Genomic DNA, 22,974 nt, shown 5'->3' with positions numbered 1-22,974 from the left:
ACTAGAGGAGCCATTCAAAAAATACTTCCTGTATTTATCACAACGACACAGAGCATTTGGCTCATGTAGTCCTCATCTCAATGAATATGCCATCATGTTTTGAAAATTGAATCCAAAATGCATTTCAACTGTCCAGGTTCAACACAAATTAACAGTGACTTCCAAATTCATTCTAATTTATCTCATAACATAATAGAAGCCAGAGAAGAATATAATTCTCTAATATCATTCATAGTTTTAGTCTCTACTTGCAAGGGGAAGATTTTTACTTATATTTTGTGTAAGAAAACCTACCAGCTTACCAAAAGGACAGGAGCAGGTTGTGAGAAGTTACAACATTGCTAAAGTCTGTTATTTTTTTACTATTTTTTTTACTTATTTTTTGGCAGAGTTTATCAGTTTATCCTAAACACGATCTAGTTCAAAATTCATTTGATCGGTATAAAAATGAATTTAGTCAATGTTCAAGGCTCATCATTAAAATACTTGTAGATAAATCCAGACTCTGTTGAGATAAATCTGTGTCTGTGTCAATCCCACACCTGTTTAATAGCCCACTCATTTAATTGCCCTTTGTGACCATGGCTACAGAAGTTTTACTCTTGCAAAAATTATAGGTCGACCCTTTCAGGTAACATTGACAGTTACCTAAGATTCACAGTTCTGCAGGCTGTTTGGAGCCTTTGAGTTCAGATTTGCTGAATCACTGAAGTGCACTCCTGTGTATGTTAATTTTATACAACTTGCTCATGACAGCCCACATACAAATGACAGCACTTTTGTTAATATTAGCATTTGACTTAAAAGCTACAGTTCACATATTATTAGGTTAATGTTTTAACAACCATTAGCATTTTAGCATATACCCTGCTGGTAGCACACTAGATGGAGTAAGGTAATGTTAAGGTGTGAATGTGAGTGCGAATGGTTGTCTGTCCCTGTGTGTTGGCCCTGTGACAGACTGGCAACCTGTCCAGGATGTACCCTGCCTCTTGCCCTATGACAGCTGGGATAGATTCCAGCACCCCCTGTGACCCTTAAAAGGATAAGCAGATGGATGGATGGATGGAATTTCATTAATATCTTTAAAATAATAGCACCACAAAAAAATTTTTTTGCAGCACAAACCTGTGACATCAACTTTTGTTTGATTTGGGTGATGTGGGGGGCTGGTTGACCTTTTGACCTTTACATTTTCATTAATATCTTTAAAACAGAGGTAGCACAAACGACAATTTTAGCAGCACAAATCAGCACAAACGTAGCACAGTTGATTGACACCAGTTTTGTTTGAGTCCATTAAAGTGGGGGGGCTGGTTGACCTCTGATGACCTCTACAAATTTTCTTGAATATCTTTAAAATGATAGCAGCACAAACGAAAATTTTTGCAGCACAAACCAGCACAAACGTAGCACAAACGTTTGACATCAATTTTATTCGATTCCATTACTGTGGGGGGGGGGCTGGTTGACCTCTGATGACCTCTAGAAATTTTTATGAATATCTTTAAAATGATAGCGGCACAAACGACAATTTTTGCAGCACAAACGTAGCACAAACGTTTGACATCAATTTTGTTCGATTCCATTAATGTGGGGGGGCTGGTTGACCTTTTGACCTTTACATTTTCATTAATATCTTTAAAACAGAGGTAGCACAAACGACAATTTTAGCAGCACAAACCAGCACAAACGTAGCACAGTTGATTGACACCAGTTTTGTTTGATTCCATTAATGTGGGGGGGGCTGGTTGACCTCTGATGACCTCTACAAATTTTCTTGAATATCTTTAAAATGATAGCAGCACAAACGACAATTTTAGCAGCACAAACCAGCACAAACGTAGCACAAACGTTTGATACCACTTTTGTTGGATTTGGGTAATGTGGGGGGGGGGGCTGGTTGACCTTTTGACCTTTACGTTTTCATTAATATCTTTAAAACAGAAGCAGCACAAACGGCAATTTTTGCAGCACAAACCAGCACAAACGTAGCACAGTTGATTGACACTCATTTTGTTTGATTTAATTAATGTGGGGGGGCTGGTTGACCTCTGATGACCTCTAGAAATTTTTATTAATATATTTAAAATGATAGCAGCACAAACGAAATTTTTTGCAGCACAAACCAGCACAAACGTAGCACAAACGTTTGATACCACTTTTGTTGGATTTGAAGAAGGTGGGGGTGCCAACTTAACTCACATAGACAGAAGTTGTATGAACAGGCTGATTCATCTACACTGACAGTGACAAGAGCCAATTTTAACAACTACACAAAATACTTTAAAATTTATGTTAGTTATATTGTTTTTCTTTTTTTTTCTTAGGAAAATGCAAACGCTGATCCTGAGTCAGATCATTAGCAATAAAGACAAAGATAAAGATAACAGACAATCACAAAAATGGACTCCAGGAGAGAGACTTCCGGTACTATGTAGAGGGGGGACGTATGTGCGAGGGCTCCCGGTTCACATCTTAAAACTATATTTTTATAACTAACTGGTTGTGTACACTTCGACACATTTGTATGTCTAAGTCAATTTAACTAACTTTGAAAATATTGAGTATGTCTAAACAAGCCAATTAATGCACAAACTCTGGATACACATGCTGCAAACAAGCTAGCATCCTTTGCAGCTAACAATGTGTCGACATTAACAATCCTTGTTTATGGACAAGAGTAAGAGAAGGGACACCACCAGATCTTTACAATGTTTGTTCACCTCTATGTACACAAGAGTTGAAATTTTCCAAATTGTGCACTTAAATATGCTCATTGCTTACCTTTTTTTCCTGGTTATTCTTATGGTGTAATCGCCTTAGTTAAACATGGTGAATGGTATTGATGTGGGGGCGGCTGCTGTGCGATTCATTAGCTGGAATGTGAAGGGTTTGAATGGGCCTGTCAAAAGAGCTAGGATATTTAATCATCTTAAGCATCTAAAATGTGACATTGCATTTCTCCAGGAAACCCACCTGTTGGTAAAAGATCACATCAGACTTAAGAAAGGATGGGTAGGAAAAACGTTCCATTCGAGCCTCAACTCAAAAACATGTAGAACAGCCATACTAATCCATAAAATAACTCAATTTAATGTACCCACTGTTATTTCAGACCCGCAGGGGCGATTTGTGATGGTTTCAGGACTCCTATACCATAAGCCTGTGGTTCTGATAAATATGCATGCCCCGAAATGGGATGATGATAAGTTTATTAGTAAAATATCATTAATTCCAGATATGAACTCAAAACAGCTGATTTTTGGTAGAGACTTGAACTGTGTGATGAACATAGCACTTGACCGCTCCAGTTGTAAACCTACAAATCTCTCCAAAAAAGCCAAATTATTATCCATTTTTATGGCCCAAATAGGATGTGTTGACCCCTGGCGGTTTTTATTTCCACAACGTAAATCATTTTCCTTTTTCTCTAATGTACATCACTCATATAGTAGAATAGACTATTTTTTCATTGACCAGAATCTCCTCCCCTTAGTCAAGAAAACTGAATATTTAACCATTGTTGAGTCAGATCATGCTCCTGTACTTTTAGATCTTGTGTTTCCTTTTTACCAATCAGAACATCCACCCTGGAAATTAGACAGGACTCTCCTGGCAGATAAGGGTTTCTGTGAAAGGATATCAAAAAAAATACATGACTTTCTCCTTTTCAACCAGAAAGATAATGTTTCACCTTCCCTCTTGTGGGAAGCATTAAAGGCTGTAATCAGGGGAGAAATCATCTCATATTCATCTAGAAAAAACAAAATGAATCGAATTAGGCAAGAGGAACTAACTAAACTTAGTGATGTGACGTTCTGTATCGAGGCTTTGAAGCTTGTGTCGAGTAATTGAGGGAGCGTTTCCGCGATGCGCGTATCGAGGCTTGCTTCATTTATGGGAGGAGCTGAAAATGATGACGTCCGAAGCCTCGCTGCCCGGCTGTACCACGTGACTGGTTCATGAAGTGGTTCGAACTTTGCCGCGAGATATGACAGCGATATAAACCCCTCAGACTTCATTCAAAAATGTGGGTGTTTGATGGAGAGTTGCGGTTAGTGAGAGTTTGGAGACAGTTTGGAGGTTTATGAGAGTGAGGAGAGAAAGTCAGGAGAGAATGGAGCCAGCTAAGAAGAGGAGGATGTCCTCCCCTGTGTGGGAACATTTTGATCTTATTCCTCCCAACAAGGTATGTAAATTTCTACAGAAGATGTATTTTCATAATACTGATGGTGCAATACAATTTATGTTAAGCTGTCTTGACTTTTGTACAAGGTGAAGTGTTTGCTATGTGCCAGGGAGCTGGGATATAACAACAACACCTCATCCATGCTTAGGCACTACAGAGCTTTGCATGAGAATAAGGGGAACACCGATTGTGGAGCAAGACCAGGTGAGCCATCAAATGCCATGATAATATAGCATGCAGTAATGTTACTAAATGATATAACAATATTATACAACTGTTATAAGTTATGTGTGTGATATTTATATTTGTGCTTTGTCTTTATTGTCTTTCCTCAGGAGAACAATCTCAAATAGATGAAGACCTGGTTAGCATGGTGATTGAGGACTCCCAGCCATTTAGCATTGTGGAGGACAAAGGATTCAAAAGATTTGTTAAATCATGTTCTCCCCACTAAAAAGGTCATAAAAGCAGTGAAAATTTAGTTTTTAGAGAATAAAATGTGAACAGGCAGGACTGAGGCTCAAAGCCTCAGTGTGTAGCTGTCCATACCTCAACGTTACAAAAGCACAACCACTGTCCACACCCCAACCACACCTCACCTCACAGTAAATGAGCATTTCCATTTTAAGCATTTCCAAATAATCATTTTCCATACTGCCAGTATAAATATACACAGTATACTGCCATCACTACAATATACATGTTTTACACACTCCTTTTGTTGTTGACATTTACAGGCTGTGTGCAAAAGGCCACACTCTTCAAATTCATGCCAACTAATATTTTTACGTCCAGTAGGTGTCCTACTAGAGCAAATGAAGCTTCAAGAAGCTTTGCGCTGGGATGAACCAATTGGATGAAAAGCTTCAGTGCTTCATGAAGCTTCATCTGCCCATCACTAACTAAACTATCTCTATGTTAGATGTTCTGTATTCTACTTCTAGTGATGGCCCGCTTGAAGCTGACGCTCCGGAGCGTGTGTCGAAAAAAACCAACACACTGGTTCAGAAGCACTGTGTCGAGGCTTGCTTCGTTTGGCAAAAGTCACGTGACCAGTGACGTCCGAAGCTTCATTACGCACGTAACTGCTTCGGTACCTGATTCAAACGGATATAAGGAAGTGAATCATCCACGGGATTCGTGGAGTGTGTTGATGGTGACAGATAGCGACGAGGTGATCATTCCACTGACAGATATGGAGCCAGCGAGGAAGAGAGGACTTTATGGCGTGTGGAAATATTTTGAGTTGATTTTGCTCAATTCATTTTATCTGCCGAAGTGAAAAACTTGAAATGTCCAAAATCATGTTTTCATAATGTAAATATCATCACAGCATATGACTTTAGGAACACTTCCATGTGAATTAAAGCTAATGAAGACTACAAAAATGTATTTGGCACTATACGTACATTACATTGCTGCAGTTTAGAAAATCATTTTGTTTATTGTTTTTAGGTGATAGTCTGCAGGACCCAGGAATACCTGCATATCTACCAGCTTGCAGTGTGGTTCCTGCACTCCACAGCCTCTTCTGTTCCATGCAAGTGGATTTTCTCCAGGGCAGGAGAAACTATTTCTAAGAAAAGAAACAGACTCAGCCAGCGCACAGTAACACTAATCCTCTTTTTAAATGTAAATAACAAAAGGGCTACCTTACATTGATCATGTTTTTACTTTGCAAGTTCTTGATTAGGGGTGGGTTTTGATTATCGCTTTTCTGATTACAATCCATGCTAAATTGAATAAAGTGATATTGATTCATTACAATCCTGTGTCGATTTGTAAATTAACGTTATTATGCCTGAAACGCCAGCATCTCAGGTTAAACCTCACAACATGTCGTCAAACACCATGCAGCTAAAACAGTAACTGCGAGCAGGTTTACGGATTCTGCATACAAACGTAAACACAGAGCGCGGACCCGACGCGTCAGAATCAGATTTTGGTGTGTCGTCGGGTCCGCGCTGTGTTTGCCTCTTTTTTTTTTCGCTGGCTTCTGCAGCTGCAGGTTTCATAACTCTCTGTTTACATCTCTAATTAAGTCTCACATGTGTCAGCTTTCTTTTAATAGATACGAAATTATGGATATATACTGTTAAATGATCAGACTTGTAATATTTCTGACTGAGGCAAAACTTTCCAGATTCCAATCAAATTGAATCAGATCCTGTATCGAATCAAAAGGATTCTACAAATCAGTGACGATGCAGCCGTACTCAGCCCCCTAAGCATTTTCCCTTTCCAGTTCACAATCAATCCCACCCCTAGGTCAAAAATATGTATAGGAATTGGCCTAATCTAATATTTTGTATGAACCTGTCCAGCTGTCCAGTGATTAAACGACAAGTAGATGGAGGCAGGACTTCACAGCAGGGGCATACTCCATAATGTGCTGTGCATTATCATATGTATATTATATATATTGCTCACTTATTGTATTTACCAACATCAAGGAGTTATGAGCAAAGAAAGGCCACACCATAGTGCATGTTCAAATAGGGAAAGTTTATTGATCAAAATGTATTACGCAGATACGCATTACATTTTTTTCAGCCCCCCAATCGAGAAAACAAAACCAATTACATGTTCAAAGCAACGGAACGGTGGCCCAATATCAGAGAGAACTCCACTCTTGAGTGAGCAGTGATAATTGAGCAGTCCGTTTTATTTTGCAGATTCAAGCTGCTCTTCAAAATTTTCACCACCAGATGTCACCGGAGAGGACTGTGTTGAAAAGCTTCGAGTAATGAACCGTTTTTCAATACAAGCTTCAGTGCTTCGGAAAGCTTCATTTGGCCATCACTATCTACTTCTGTCATGAAACGCTGTGTGGCAGGCAGGAGATGAGGACTCAAAAGTGCAGGACTCAGAATCAGGGGATGAACTCAAAATCACAGCTTTATTGGCTGGTCACAGAAAAACAAGCATACAAAGTAAACTAAGCTAAACAGGGAAACAGTGGACTAAAACTCACAGGGAAACACAGGGAGATCCACACAGCATGAGGGACGACACGACACTAACTCAGAGAAACACAGGGTTTAAATACACTGGGAAGTAACGAGGGGAATGAGACACAGAAGGAGGGCACAGCTGGGAGAAATCAGGACTGACGAGACAAGCAAAGCAGGACGCATTCACATAAGACCTTCAAAGTAAAACAGGAAGGATCACACAGAGACGCGAACTTGACACAGTGGAGACAGCAACTAAGAAACACAGAGACATAAACCATAAGGCAGAGGACTCTAAGAACCGAAAGACACAGAGGGGAACTCAAACATGCAGACACAGACTTACACAGAACAGAGGGGACACAGAGAAACATGAAGGGTAAGGGATCGAAACTAGAAACCATAGAATAACTCACAAGTACAATAATACAAACATCACAAAGAACTAAAAACGCTGGGTCAGGAGACCCAGGACCGTGACAACTTCTCCTTCTCCTGAGCTTTATAAAAGGAAGCTGGATCTCCAAACACAATGCAATTTGCTGTCAACTGAAAAAACTGAACGCCTTCTGTTAAAATCACGAGGTTATGTATATGAGCCGCACAACAAATTATACAAATACGAAAAGATGATGGTGAGCTAACTATTAACCCTGAAGAAATTAAAGAAACTTTCACTACGTTCTATTCAAATCTTTATACATCTGAGACCAGTGCTGGACTGGGACAAAAAATCAGCCCGGGCATTTTGACTAGAGACCGGCCCACCAAAAATGTGACGTCAGTCAGGGGTAAAACTGCAAAGGATTCTGGGAACTTGTGGCAAGAGGTACTAGCGCATGCAGGCTTTCAATTGAACTCAGTTACATAGTGATAAAAAGAAACATAAAAAATGGCAAGAAGCTGTTGTATTATTAACAGCAATAGCCGGTGTTGTGCCAAAAACTGATTTCCGGTATTTGCCAAAAACTGATTGCTCGTATTTAAATTGCTATAAGTAACTTGTTGGGCTATAATATGTGAAAAATGTCAAATGCATCCCTCATCGATGACATAAAGTCATCTCTCCATCTCCATCTCCTGCTCTTTTATTTCTCTCTTGCTCCATCTCTCTCTGCTGCTCTTCTGTCTCCTCTGTCACAGACTTCTCCATTTTTGATGATAAATCAGCCTGGTGCAACATGTAAGGATTGGCAAAATTTGTTAAGATTTTGAGGAGTTTGAGAAACTAACCTTAAGCATAAAATAACATTTACTATCAGTAACTTCATCGCACCTGCCCAGCAGTATATAAACTTGTTAAGAGAATTTTTATTTTAGTTAAATCATTAAAGTATAATCAAGTAGAAACAAGTATGCCTTATAATCAAGTGTTTATATATTTTCACACGGTAAAGCTTACTGTTGAAAAGAACACAATGTATTCCTTGCTTAAGTGTGTGAGATGTTTGACAAAGACAGGACATATACATGCATTCTTTACTTCAGTGTCTGCGATGTCAGATAAGCATGAATACTGCTGTGTCGTTGTTTTTCAGTTTGTGTGCAGAAGTTAGATAGCTAAGACAATGCCTGAGCTCTCCCCTCTTCAGTTGAAAGAGGAAGTATTATGTAACCCATTTTGCCTTATAAATAAAGCGAGTAAACGGTGCTCGGTGTGTTAGTCTGCTCAGAGACTCTCACCCGTGCGCACGTCTTTGAAACTCTGAGTCGGTCTGCCAGTGTCTCATTTCTCTCTTACTGTGTTTGAACAAATTGTCAACCCTTGACATTTAATTGGTCCTTCGTAGCCGGATAACTGACTGTTATTTTAACGTCTAGTTTTCCACAGACGGTCTCCATCGGATCCTGACGTCGTGACGCCTGCGCTGGAAGAAATCTGATCAGTAAAACGAAAAACCCGGGAACGTGAATTCGATCTCCGGTCAGCGTTCGGCCTTCACGGCTCCAGGACCCGATGAGCACCGGATCTTAAAACGCAGCGCCACAGTAGAGGTGAATATGACACGCATTCCACCAAGCGCTAAAATACGTTGATATTGAGATTTTCCTTTAAGTAGTGTGTAAACCTAGGTACGCCGACAGATCTCAGTGTCCATGCGGGACTAAGAAGACGACAGGCAAGAGCGAAATTCTAGAAAAATCGCTATTAAAAGTTCCGGTCGCTCTGGGAGTGGCTGCAACGGAACAGGTTTCCGGTCACTCAAGAAGAGTGGCTGAAGGTGAAGGTGTTACACAAATAAATAGGCCTACGGAAAATCTCAATAAAAATCATAGAAACGCGCTTTGTTTGTGAGGAGTGAGTTGTTTTTACGACCCAATACGCGGTCGAACCACTTCTCAAACTGTTTTCCTGTGTACACTCACGTATTGGTAAAGGTGGAAAAAAGGGTTGTGCTTCATCACGTAAAATTGATAACCGCTCTCTCAATTAGTGGGAGAGTAGAAGGCTGTTATCGAAAACCCATTCTCACTTTTTCATGCCAAAGAAGGTGTCACAGTTCTGACGTAATTAGTTCAAAATGGGTAACTCTAAAACTAAAGTAAAATTAACAGCAGATGAAGGATGGTTGGAAAAAAACTGTCCAAATGCAGGAAGAGTCAGTGCAAATAGGTGGAGAAATCCACATAAAATTTATTGCCCAGCCTGGCAAGGCAAATGCAATCAAGAATCAATAACTGCTTTAAAGGCTGCTTTACAAAAAGAATTATTTGAGGAAAAGAGCCAAAAGAAAAAAGCAAAACGCTTAGCAGAATGGCACCTTTTCAAGGCGTGGATGGTAGAAAACGATAAACGCATTGCTAAACGTGCCCAAAAGCAGGAAACTAAAGATAAACAGAAAACTGCAGGAGAAGAAAAACCGTACCCCCCTCCTTATGCTCTTCAGCCTGCACAGCCTGCAGCAACTGCACCTAACCTTACGTCAGCACTTCCTGTAAGCTCTCCTCACAAACCTTTTGTTTCAAATCCCTATATGGAGGCCAGACAACAACTTGATCTTATGACTAAGCATGGTCATTCCAAAAAAACAGAAATGTAAGCCAAGAACAGGAAGGTGGAGATGACAGGCGCAGACGCCGTGATGAATGACTAGCACAAGAAAAGGGAAGTGAAACAAGTGAAGGGGAAGTTTACAACATTGAACAACTGCTGTTAGGCTCAGAAGCAAAGCCCACCGTTATAGTGCACGTTAACGGGGTCCCAATAAAATTCCTTTGCGACACAGGTGCTTGTAAAACTGTCCTAACAGTAGAAGTCCCAAATTTAACCTCTTCAAAAGATACCTTAATCGTGAAATCAGCCTCAGGACATGTGACAAAACAGCATCTAACCGACCCCCTTTTTATGTCACATAGAGATAGTGGCCGTGCCTGCAAAAATCAGTGCATCTATGATCCATCTTGTCCACTAAATTTGTTAGGAAGAGATGCTTTAACAAAATTAAAAATAGGAGTTTTTCCTGAAGAAAGTGGCATGAAAGCCAGACTCCTACTCTCTGAAAGTCAGAGCCAAACTGAAGATATTTTTGTTTGTGAAGGTTTAGGTGAGCCAAATTATTACTGGGCCTTAGATTTACCAAAACTTGAACCATTAGAGGCCAAAGCTAATATGTACTTACCTGAGCACTCACATAGACAGGACCCAGCAAAATATCACAACACCTTGTGGTATAAATATGTCCCAGGTCCAGACAAAATTTATGATCAACAAGTGCACAGACTAGGACCGCAAAAACTAGTCCTACAACACCTGTATGTGACACAGAGTGGTAATGCAGTATGCTCAGTGTTACAGACAGATGCAGTGCAGCGCTTAAATAAGATATGCAACCCTCATGTATCTGTTGCACGCAACGACCAAACGCCTTGGTCTGAGTTAGGCACAGTGCTGAGAAATGTAGAAATGGACAGATATGACAAAATAGAGTGTGAGGACTGGCAAAAAGGCCGTAGAACTGGGTGCATGAGGCTAACGCTGTGTTGGCCGGTGACAGCCACACCAGCCACACATTTAGCCACAACAGAGCAAGATGAATGACAAGTATTAACAATTGAAGCACATCCAGAACTAGAGAAGCTGCCACAAACATTATGGTCTCAAGGACCCACGGATGTAGGCCTAATAAAAGGAGCAGATCCAGTAGTGGTGAAAACTACAACCTCATATAGGCCTGTAAAACCACAATATCCCTTGAGTGCAGAGGCAAAAGAAGGTATCAGACCAGTCATAGCAGAGATGCAAAAAGCAGGTATTCTCGTGAAAACTAATGAAGCCACGTGTAATACACCAATTTTTCCAGTAAAAAAGGCTAATACAGGAAAATATCGCTTAGTTCATGATCTAAGAGCAATAAATGAGGTAACAGAGCAAATACCTCCAGTGGTTGCAAATCCACACACAATTCTAAATCAAGTAACACCAAAAGAACGGTGGTTCTCTGTAATAGACTTGTCCAATGCCTTCTTCTCTGTACCTCTGCACCCTGACTCACAGAAGTTATTCGGATTCACCTTTGACAATCAAAAGTATACTTATACAAGGTTGCCTCAGGGATTCCAGAATAGCCCAACTCTGTATGCAGAGGCTTTGAGAAAATCAATGTCATCTTGTACGCTCCCTGCCCCAGGGCAGTTCTTGTTGTATGTAGATGATATATTGATCACAGGCCATACAAAAGATGAGTGCAAAGAAAACACATTAACAGTTTTGCAACATCTCGCAGAGCAAGGCCATAAAGTGTCACAGCATAAACTGCAATTGTGGAGCCAGGAAGTAACATACCTTGGCCACAAATTGACAGGACAAGGCAGGCAGCTGTTAGAGAGCAGAAAGATAGCAGTCCAAAATGCCCCAAAACCAGTAACTAAACAACAAATGATGAGTTTTTTAGGACTGTGCAATTTCTGTAGATGCTGGATTCCAGAATACGCATTACTAGCTCAACCACTACAGAACCTCATTTATGGTAAAGATCTAGCATTAAAAGACAAAGTACAATGGACTCCAGAAGCAGAAAAAGCTTTCGTTGATTTGAAAATAGCACTGCAGACATGTACCGTCTTAGCATTACCAGACTATGGAAAACCTTTCGTTCTCCATGTTGATGGTGCAGGAGGGTATATGAAAGCAGTCTTAACTCAAGCTTTTGGAGAAAAACAACGTCCATTAGCTTTCTACTCATGCAAACTTGACTCTGTAGCTGCTGGATTACCTACCTGTGTTCAGGCATGCGCAGCAGCAGCAGAGGCAGTTAAAAAATGTGCAGACATTGTTCTAGGACATAAATTGATCATCAAAGTCCCACATGCAGTGACCTCTATTTTGCTCCAAGCGAACCTCTCTTTCCTCACGCATGCAAGACAACTTTCTTATGTGGGGATTCTACTTACACAATCACACATAAAAATAGAGAAGTGTGGCCAGCTAAACCCAAGTACACTTTTGCCGACTTCTCTGGACGGAGAACAACACTGTTGCATTCAAAAATTAGAGGAAGATACAAAACCTCGCACTGATATATACAGCTCCCCCCAGAGCAGTTTCAGTAATGTTTTTGTGGACGGCTCAGCGTCAAAAGACATTCACGGTAGAAATTGTGTGGGTTATGCGGTCACAACTGTTGATAAAGTGATAGAAGCAAAAGCTCTCAGCTCCTCAAACTCTGCTCAAAGCGCAGAACTAACCGCAGTCATCAGAGCATGTACTTTATATAAGGGTCAAAGTGTTAATGTTTACACAGACAGTCAATATGTCTATTCAGCAGTTCATCATTTCGCTAAAATATGGCATAACAGAGGAATGACAACTTCCTCAGGCAACACAGTTCAACATGCAAACCTTCTAAAAAAGCTATTAGAAGTAATAACGTTGCCAAAAGAATTAGCACTATGCAAATGTGCAGCTCATCAAAAGGATGACACAGAAATTACGAGAGGAAATAACTTTGCTGACAAAGCAGCAAAAGCAGCTGCAGAAAAACAAATTGATGTTTTAACAACAGAAACCATAGATCTAATACCTTTAGAAATACTAGCAGATGCACAGAAAACAGCATCGCTGAGTGAACAAAAATCTTGGGTGAAAGATGGAGCAGAATTAAAAGACAACCTTATGATGTGTAATGGCAAACCAGTGCTTCCAAAATCTTTGCATAGAACTGCTGCTTTAGTGACACATGGGAAAACTCATGTGTCATCAGGAGGGATGATTAATATTCTTACTAAACAATTCTATACAAAAAATTTTGAAAGTTCAGCACAAGAGTTTATCAGAACATGTATGATTTGCCAAAGACACAACGCACAGGGAAATCTACGTCCAAAGCGAGGGCATTTCCCTATACCACCGCATCCATTTCACACTGTCCACATGGATTTCATAGAATTAAATGAATCACAATCCTCCAAATATGCACTTGTGATAATTGATGTATTTTCCAAGTGGCCAGAAATATACCCAGTGAAAAAAGCAGATGCAATATCAGTAGCAAAATGTCTATGTAATCATTTTATTCCAACGTACGGTATTCCATCTCTGATAAGATCAGACAATGGCACACATTTTGTAAATGAAGTAATAAGTAAAGTTTCTGAAGCTTTAGGCTTCAGCATAAAACATCACTGTTCTTATCATCCACAAAGTGCAGGATTAGTCGAGAGAACTAACGGCACAATTAAACAAAGGTTGAGGAAATGTATGGAAGAGACTAAAAAACCTTGGCCTGAATGTCTAAGCTTGGTTAAATTATGGATGAGAATAACTCAAGGAACAGGTGGTCTAACGCCATTTGAAATCGTACATGGCAGACATTTTCCACTCCCCATAATGAGTGAGCCAATTAATAAATCTATTGCAGAAACAACAATGGCAGAATGGATGACAAAACTATTTGAGAATAAAGAAGTGAGATTAAGCAATCAACTGCCGAGTGACTTTTCTTCAGTTTCTTGCAGGTTGAACCCCGGTGATTGGATTCTGATTAAAGTCCTCCAGCGGAAAAACTGGAGTGCTCCAAAGTGGGAAGGTCCCTTCCAGGTGCTACTTACCACACCCACAGCGTGTAAGATAGCCGAACGAGTTTCGTGGATTCATCAATCCCACGTGAAGAAAGTGTTTGCACCACAATAAGACGCCGGTTCCCCTGACTCTTACGTGAAACCCCTGCTGGAGGACAGGGCTGAACGGGTTTCCCGCCCTGTGCTTCCTCGGCAGTGCTACTCACGTGGGAGCTCGGGTGTGCCTGGTCGCCCTGAAGATCAGACTGACCTATCCCACCGAAGAGCAGAACCAATAATAACACCAGGGACGCCTGAATAAAATCTCAACAAGATGACTGAGGAAAACAACCTGATAAATCCAGAAGAAGAACCAGCTTCAGAATCAATGCTAGCACCAGTTCCAGCCCCAAAGCTGTTGTGCTTGGGCGCTTGTGACATCAAACGAAAACTACTCATGTGCTACATATTCTGTCTAATGGCTATCCTCCTGATGACGACACTCTTTTGGTTGATGCCCAGTGGAACCCACAAGACGGTACCAATTATTCTCCGACCTAAGAGGTGGACCCACGACAACTCGCACCTGAAGGAGATAGACAAAGAACACAACCACCCGTGGCTGAACAATGCATGGTACCGGTATGTCCATGACAGAGTGCACAGAGAAGACAATGCCGCAAACTGCTATGTCTGCTCACATATGCCCACGACAGCACTCCATGCCACAGTGTATGGAAAACCCCCAACCAAGGCTGAAGCACTCTGCATATATGACAAAGCCATTACCGGGACCTGCTCAACACCAGGAAAACCTGTGATGGTGATAGGTGGATCCATAAAGGACCAAAACAGCAACACATGCCACAACACTACACAATATATAGTCCCACAGAGTGTAAAGTCTTTAATCTACAACATAACAAACTGCACCCACCAGTACCCAAATATAAACTACACCTGCAATGAAGCCTACTGGGTGCATATAAACGTCAGCCATAGAAAACTGAAATCATTCTCAGTTGTTTTGCCACCTGACATACAACACCCAGTGTGCTTTAACTTCACAGGAGCAACCGGACAAACAGGTACGCCCCAGGGTCTGAAGAAATTAGGACAAAACCGAAACTGCTCCATGATCCTGGCGGCACCAGATTGGGATGGCATCGGCTCATCGACAGGTACATACTGGGTACAGGGCGCAGCTTGGGCGTGTGGCCTGAAAGTCTATTTCATGCTGCCACCAAACAGCACCGGACTCTGTGCCCCTGTTCTGGTATCTGACCACACCTTTAAGATGTCAGTGAACAGCAACACCAGAGCTAAACGTAGCACAGGCCTCAAGCCCCATGATCCATATCTTGGTTCTGATGTACCAGATGACTTCAAACTCTGGACCAAGAGCCAGAAGGTAATACACGCTTTGTTTCCATGGATAGGAGTAGGGAAACACGCACTACGGATAGAAACCCTGGACTATCGTTTTGGATTATTTTTAAATGCTTCAACCCGCATTAATCAAGGACAGAATGAAGAAATTGATGCAATTCGCATCACTGTCATGCAGCACCGAGTGGCTTTAGACATCATTCTCGCAGAGAAAGGTGGTCTCTGCGTATTGTTTAACACTACATGTTGTACCTACATACCTGATAACATCCATTCATTAAACATGACAAATGCTTTGAATGTTTTGAAACAACTGAGAGACGCTCAGCAGCAGGACTACGTTACCGATACTCAAGGTTGGTGGGACTGGCTGCTGAGCGGCTCTTGGAAATCTCTACTGATTAAAGGCCTGTTGGCCCTTTTCAGTGTGATGTTACTATTTTGCCTTTTCATTGCTTGTATTATCCCATGTCTGAGAAGCATAATGACAAACATGTTCAAGCGTATGTTAGGAAACCATGTCTTGGCTCAGTCAGTTATGGAGGATCCCTATCGTCAGTATGGTATGCTGAGTGTGGGAGAGAGAGAAGAAAATCTCTATGACAATCTTGACAAGCTTGTTGTTTAATTATTTCACTGAATGACGTGCAAGTTGAAAATGTGACTAACAAGTGACTATGCATTGAGTAAAACATGTGAAATATATTAACATCAGGAGGGAATGTTAAGAGAATTTTTATTTTAGTTAAATCATTAAAGTATAATCAAGTAGAAACAAGTATGCCTTATAATCAAGTGTTTATATATTTTCACACGGTAAAGCTTACTGTTGAAAAGAACACAATGTATTCCTTGCTTAAGTGTGTGAGATGTTTGACAAAGACAGGACATATACATGCATTCTTTACTTCAGTGTCTGCGATGTCAGATAAGCATGAATACTGCTGTGTCGTTGTTTTTCAGTTTGTGTGCAGAAGTTAGATAGCTAAGACAATGCCTGAGCTCTCCCCTCTTCAGTTGAAAGAGGAAGTATTATGTAACCCATTTTGCCTTATAAATAAAGCGAGTAAACGGTGCTCGGTGTGTTAGTCTGCTCAGAGACTCTCACCCGTGCGCACGTCTTTGAAACTCTGAGTCGGTCTGCCAGTGTCTCATTTCTCTCTTACTGTGTTTGAACAAATTGTCAACCCTTGACAAAACTCCGTCATGCTAGCTAGTACGCAGTACCAGTTATTCTAAGCGACTGTAAAAAGTCAGCACAAGGAAACAAACTACAACTAAACTTGGTTTATATCTGACACAGATAGACAGCAGGTCATAACTTCTTAACTGAAGTTCAGTTGCTCTGCCACTATGACCGGCGGCCGCCTCGGGTCTCTCCTCCTCTTGCCTCCCCTTTCCCTTATCCACCTGCTGGCCTCCACCACTTGCTGATGTTGCTTAATCTGTGGAAGCTATGCCATAGCTACCGCCAAACAATTCAGTTATTTTTAGATATTTGGCAGCATCTGCCTGAAGGGCTTGTTTCTTTTTGGCCCTAATATTTCTGCACCTCCTTTCCTTTTTTTGTTCTCCATTTTCTTTAGTTCGTCTATAAGATTGCTAAACAAGGGGGAGGGTGCATCCGACCTCCTCGGCTGTAATTGGTCCAGCCCAGAGTCGATCATGACCAATTGGCCAATCCAACACCTTTTATTATTTATACCCTTCCAAAAAAAACAAAAAAACAAAAATGATCGGCCCATAAAAACAAAAACCACCGGGCAAATTCCCGGTATGCCCGATGGCCAGTCCAGCTATGTCTGAGACTACAAGTGACTGCTCTGATATGGAGCATTTCTTTAATAATCTTCAGGTTCCTCTTGTAACAGTGGCCCATAGGACTGAAGCTGAACTTCCACTCAGTCATGTAGAAATAGGTACTGCAATAAAGGCGATGCAGAATGGCAAGGCACCGGGCCCTGATGGGCACCCCACTGAGTTCTATAAAAAAATTTCTGACAAGCTAACAACAATTTTACTTGATGTCTTTAATGACTCTTTGTCTTGTGGCGATCGTGGCTCAAGAGTTGGGCGTTCGCCTTGTGATCGGAAGGTTGCCGGTTTGAGCCCTGGCTTGGACAGTCTTGGTTGTTGTGTACTTGAGCGAGACAAGGCCTACTGGTGGTGGTCAGAGGGCCCGGTGGCACCAGTGTTCGGCAGCCTCGCCTCTGTCAGTGCGCCCCAGGGTGGCTGTGGTTACAACTTGCCATCACCAGTGTGTGAATGGGTGGATGACTGGATGCGTAAAGCGCTTTGGGATCTTTAGGGACTAGTAAAGCGCTATACAAATACAGGCTATTTGTGGGTCACTTCCACAGTCAATGACTGAAGCATCTCTTTTCCTTTTGCTGAAATCAGGTAAAGACAGCACAGAACCTGGTTCATACCGTCCTATCTCACTCCTAAACTGTGATGTAAAAATGCCTAGAAACCACAGTCCACGACGTAATATCTGCAGACGAAACTGGCCGTCACTCCTTTACAAATGTCCATCGGCTCCTTAATGTTATCCACTCTCCTGCATCCAGCGTGGTGCCTGAGGTGGTTATTGCGCTGGATGCAGAGAAAGCATTTGATAGGGTAGAATGGCGTTATTTATTCGCTTGTTTAAAAAAAGTTTGGTTACGGCCCCAAATTTATTTCATGGATAAGACTTTTATATACATCACCCAAAGCTTCTATAATCATAAATGATAAATGTTCACGTTATTTTAAGTTGACAAGGGGTACCCGTCAGGGCTGTCCAATCAGTCTATTGTTATTTGCCCTGGCCATAGAGCCCCTCTCTATTACACTCAAAATCTTGCCATCAATTGTGGGTATCCATAGGATGGATAAAGAGCATAGAGTGTCCCTTTATGCAGATGATCTGTTAATGTATGTATCTGATCCTGTTTCATGTGTCCCCAATATTATTCACACCTTAAGCAGCTTTGGCTCCTTCTCTGGGTACAAACTGAACTTCAGTAAAAGCGAATGTTATCCTGTAAACCATCTGGCTCTTCAAATACAGAATAGTGCTGCACCTTTCAAAACAGCCAAAAATGACTTCAAATACCTAGGCATAAATATAACAAGAGATCTGCATAATCTCTATGAAGAAAATTTCTGTCTGTTATTTGAAAAGGTCAAATCAGACTCAAAGAAGTGGAAGCCACTTCATTTGTTGTTGGCAGGGAAGGTAAATTGTATAAAAATGAACATACTCCCCAAGTTTCTTTATCTTTTTCAGTGTATCCCACTTTACCTTCCAAAATCATTTTTAAATCTATTGATAAAGCTCTCGTCTCATTTACACTCAACAAAAATATAAACGCAACACCTTTGTTACTGCTCCCATTCCCCATGGGATGGACGTAGAGACCTAAAATTCATCCCAGATACACAATATAACCATCCCTCCCAAACAGTGGTCACAAATCAGTCCAAATGTGTGGTAGTGGGCACATTGAGATAATCCATCCCACCTCACAGGTGTGCCACATCAGGATGCTGATCTGACATCATGAGTAGTGCACAGGTGTACCTCAGACTGCCCACAACAAAAGGCCACCCTGGAATGTGCAGTTTTGTCTCACAGCAAAATGCCACAGATGCCACAAGCAATGAGGGAGCGTGCAATTGGCATGCTGACAGCAGGAATGTCAACCAGATCTGTCGCCCGTGCTCTCAAGGGGTCAAAGGAGCGATTCTTTGCTGTTTGGGATACATTGCTAAAACATTTAGAGAAAATTAAAACCATACCCACCTGAAAGATGCTTGACAGCTGCCGTAAATCCTTTTTTTGTGTGTGATTGGGATTAATTTTGTGTAAACTATTCCCCTTTAAGTGCACATTTTCAAATATGGTGAATTTCCTTGTACCTCACTTAAATTCACTTTATTCATTTATTTATTTTAATTTCTTTCCTCTTCTGGATCGGTGTCCAATATGTTCTTGGGGTAGGGTAAATATATAAAAAGAAGCATTGTGGCCTTGCTATATCTATGTCTTTGTACTACATTGTTGATGCTCAATAAAAAAAGTAAAAAAAAAAAAATAAATCACAAAAATTCAAAACTTATCATTTTTAATATTATTTTTTGGAATCACTTCTTGATGTATAAAAAAAATGAAGGGAAAACAGTGCGATCAGTGATGACTCCAGCTTAGTGTGTAAACTAAAAAGTAGCTCAGATTTAAACAGCCATAAAACAATCCTGGAGCTTGTGTTTTTAAAAGCATTGATCTTCATTGCTGTTAATTATAATTTTAAATGTATAAAATGTAATATATATATTCTTGAGTGAAGTACAGTGTCTTTGAGTAAAACCTTTTTCATTATTCACCTCTTCTCTCCTAATGTTGAGGAGGAGCTGATGCAAATATCCTTTCTTCTGCCTCCACTTATCAGACTGCTCAAAGCATGCAGGGAATAGTGGACAGACAGTTACTCAAGATGGATTGTAAGACAGCGCTGATACTTTTGACTGTCTGCTGTGCAGGTAAAGCTTTTACCAAAAAAAATTATTTGCAGTAATGTATATTCTGTTTAAATTCTCTCTCTTTATTTCTATTGACAGGTGTTGATGGTCAGACTCTAACAGAGTCTGAACCAGCAGTTAAAAGACCAGGAGATTCACACAGGCTGACCTGTACAGCCTCTGGATTCACGTTCAGCAGCTACTATATGGTCTGGGTCAGACAGGCTTCTGGAAAAGGACTGGAGTGGATTGCTTTCATTTACTCTGATAGTAGTGGAGCATTCTACTCTGATTCAGTCAGAGGCCGGTTCGCCATCTCCAGAGACAACAGCAGACAGCAGCTGTACCTGCAGATGAACAGTCTGAAGCCAGAAGATTCTGCTGTTTATTATTGTGCTCGAGACTCACAATGACTGGAGCTTGTTTAGCAGCTGTACAATATGTCAGGAGAAATAAGAATAAACAAGTTTTAGAGGAAAATACCAATAGAAACTCCACTAACTGCATGTCTTTGGATTGTGGAAGGAATCTCCACGTCAGTTGAGTGTGGAGTAAGTGCATATGAGATCATGAGGGTGGGAATGGATGTTTGTGTCTGTGTGTGCCTGTATGTCTGTGTCTATATGTCAGGTTGGGTATCAGACGCCACCTCTCTGGGGACATCTCAGGCCCTCCAAGGTTTGGAGGCCTATCTCCACCCACCACCACTTCCCCTGCCGGTGGCGGACTCCCTCAGGTGTCGGTGCGTTGGTGGTTCTTTGTGTCTGGGGGTGGGCGTCCGGGTACACACCGGCTCACTCCTTGGCGGCCGCTTATTGGGGCTTGCTTGGGCCATTTCGGAGGTGGGGTGCCCCCGGCCTCTCGGCCTGGGGCTCGGTCACTCAGGCACAGCTGGCTGCCGGCGGAGCTCACGGGCGCGTCACTGCAACTCCCCCTGGCTTCTGCTCCGCGGCTGCTGAATGAGCCCTCATCTGGGACTCTCCTTAGCTCTTGGGACAATTTGGGACAGTGGCGCGGCTGCCCCTCTGTGGGTCTTCCTTGGTCTCTTGTGTTCTGGGGGCCTCTGGATGTCTGGAGTTTTGATCTCCTCCATACCTGCTTCATACCATAGAGGACAGGGCTGTGGCTCCCCACACTCCCTAGCAGATCATTACATGGAGAAACCTTTGGAATGCAAGCATGCTGATCCACACAGGTATGCACACAGGTGTACACATGGGTACAGCTTCCTCGGCTGCTGCCTCAAAGCACATTGTGCGCTGTCTATCTTGCGTGCTGCACAATATCGTTTATTATTTAGTAACTATTGATATCTACTGCTAGCTAGTTTATTGTGATGGTGCTTTTTTTTTTTCTTATTATGTTGCTCTTTGTTGTTTGCTTTCTCTTCTATTTTATTTTCTCCATACAGGTGACCCAGGTGTTTTTTTTTTTTTTGTTTGTTTGTTTTTTTTTTCTCTCTTCCCCCCCTTCTCACCGTCTCTTCTCCCCTTTGGTTTTCTTTCTCTCCCTCTCTTTCTTTCATTCTTTCCCCCTGTCCTATCCCACAGTCATGTCTGTCCCGTTTGTAGCAACTGAAAATAAAATAAATTCATAATTATAATAAAGGTCAATCAAATGGACCAATATGGCAAGGCCATGATGATCCACTTGGTAAAATAAATCCGCTTGGCATCTTTCTTGGCCTTAAGACAACAATTCTGATGGTAAAGATCCAAACGGGACAAAAAAAAAAAAAAAAAAAAAAAGGAAGCCCGAATACGCAAAGAGAACATGATGAAATAGAAAATTTATGCCAACCGACGTATCAATATTTAACCTAAGGATTGTGCAGCCTGGAAAGCCTTTGACCATGACCTTTCAGGTCCCTTGTTATTCTTTAATTGAGAGCAGCTTTGCAACAGGTCGGCTCAGATAGGGAAATCAATGTACTAGGAAATTCTTTTCACTTACCCTTACACACACATAGAAAAATAAAAATTAACTAAATAAATGAATGACTAAAAAACAATGTGTGTGTTTATAAAACAATAAACACACAAATGAAAAGCAGTCTCACACAGCCTTTACAATGTGATTGTTAAAATCACTGTCTAGATAAAATAGAAATAACCATGTTTTAAAATTCTCAAAACTCAAAACTCTTGTGGCAGCTCTGATCAGGACACTAGAGGGCAGTCAGTGTTAAGTCTCTGTCTTTAGGTTGTGGTCACAGGGTGCTTTCTTTTCTTTCTTTCTTTTAATAGACTGAATAAGCTGATCTTTTTCCAACTCAAAACACTGAAGGACTTGGATTGTTTATCAGTCAAAATAAAATGTATTTTCAGGATACTCATATTAACAGATGTTACTGTTGCAACAGTTGAAACAAAGAATGCTACTCTATACTAATGCTAGCTAGTGCATCCACCTGTAAACTTGATGGGGTCAAATGTGCAACATGTCTTCCTGTAGCCTGTCCTCTCGAGCAAGTGAGTTTGGATTTAGAAAAACAGATCTTTTTTGTCTCTTTTTTCCACTCTCAGCTTAAACTCTGTCTGTTATAGCTAGTGGTCACTATAGCAGGAGAAACAGTCATGATGTTGAATATTTAAGAGCCTGAAGCATCTGAAGTACAAAGACTAGCTCCAGTTAAATTGTGCCAAACTGATCAGAAACTAACTTCAACAGGGCCGAGAAAATAAAGTTTCCAATTGTAGTGGATTAAAGTAAAAACATCCTCAAAACATTATTTATCATAAAACTTTTTGTTTACCCAAAAACATACTAACTACATATGATTTAAGACACATTTCTAAAGTACATTTAATATATAAACGTATCAGAAGACAAATAAGAACATTGCTGTGTGGTATGTTTGAAAATTTTTAAAAAAAGAAACTGCAAATAAAAGTTAGTAAAAATGGCCCCTGAGTTTGGAATTTTTCTGGGATTTTG

General features: G+C 41.0%; 1 protein-coding gene across 4 annotated transcripts; it reads left to right on the top strand.

Annotated features, from left to right (window-relative positions):
* Window positions 1-8,441: 8,441 nt before the first annotated feature.
* LOC308410684 (uncharacterized protein) lies at window positions 8,442-16,665 on the top strand. Of its 4 annotated transcripts, XM_080904227.1 has the most exons (3): window positions 8,442-8,859; window positions 8,968-9,141; window positions 14,091-16,665. In XM_080904227.1, exon 3 carries the CDS (start codon window positions 14,477-14,479, stop codon window positions 16,157-16,159), a length of 1,683 nt encoding a protein of 560 aa, XP_080760353.1. In that variant the 5' UTR covers window positions 8,442-8,859; window positions 8,968-9,141; window positions 14,091-14,476; the 3' UTR covers window positions 16,160-16,665. The 4 variants fall into 4 exon arrangements, with proteins under 4 accessions (XP_080760353.1, XP_080760354.1, XP_080760352.1 ...); XM_080904228.1 differs by having other exon boundaries at window positions 8,442-9,141; window positions 14,101-16,665; XM_080904226.1 differs by having other exon boundaries at window positions 8,442-9,141.
* Window positions 16,666-22,974: the final 6,309 nt, after the last annotated feature.

The sequence above is a fragment of the Rhamphochromis sp. 'chilingali' genome (assembly GCF_963969265.1).
Source record: "Rhamphochromis sp. 'chilingali' genome assembly, chromosome: 15".
In the NCBI taxonomy this organism is placed as follows: Eukaryota; Metazoa; Chordata; class Actinopteri; order Cichliformes; family Cichlidae; genus Rhamphochromis; species Rhamphochromis sp. 'chilingali'.
Note: the sequence above shows the minus strand (reverse complement) of the source record. Positions and strands in the feature narration are given on the sequence as shown.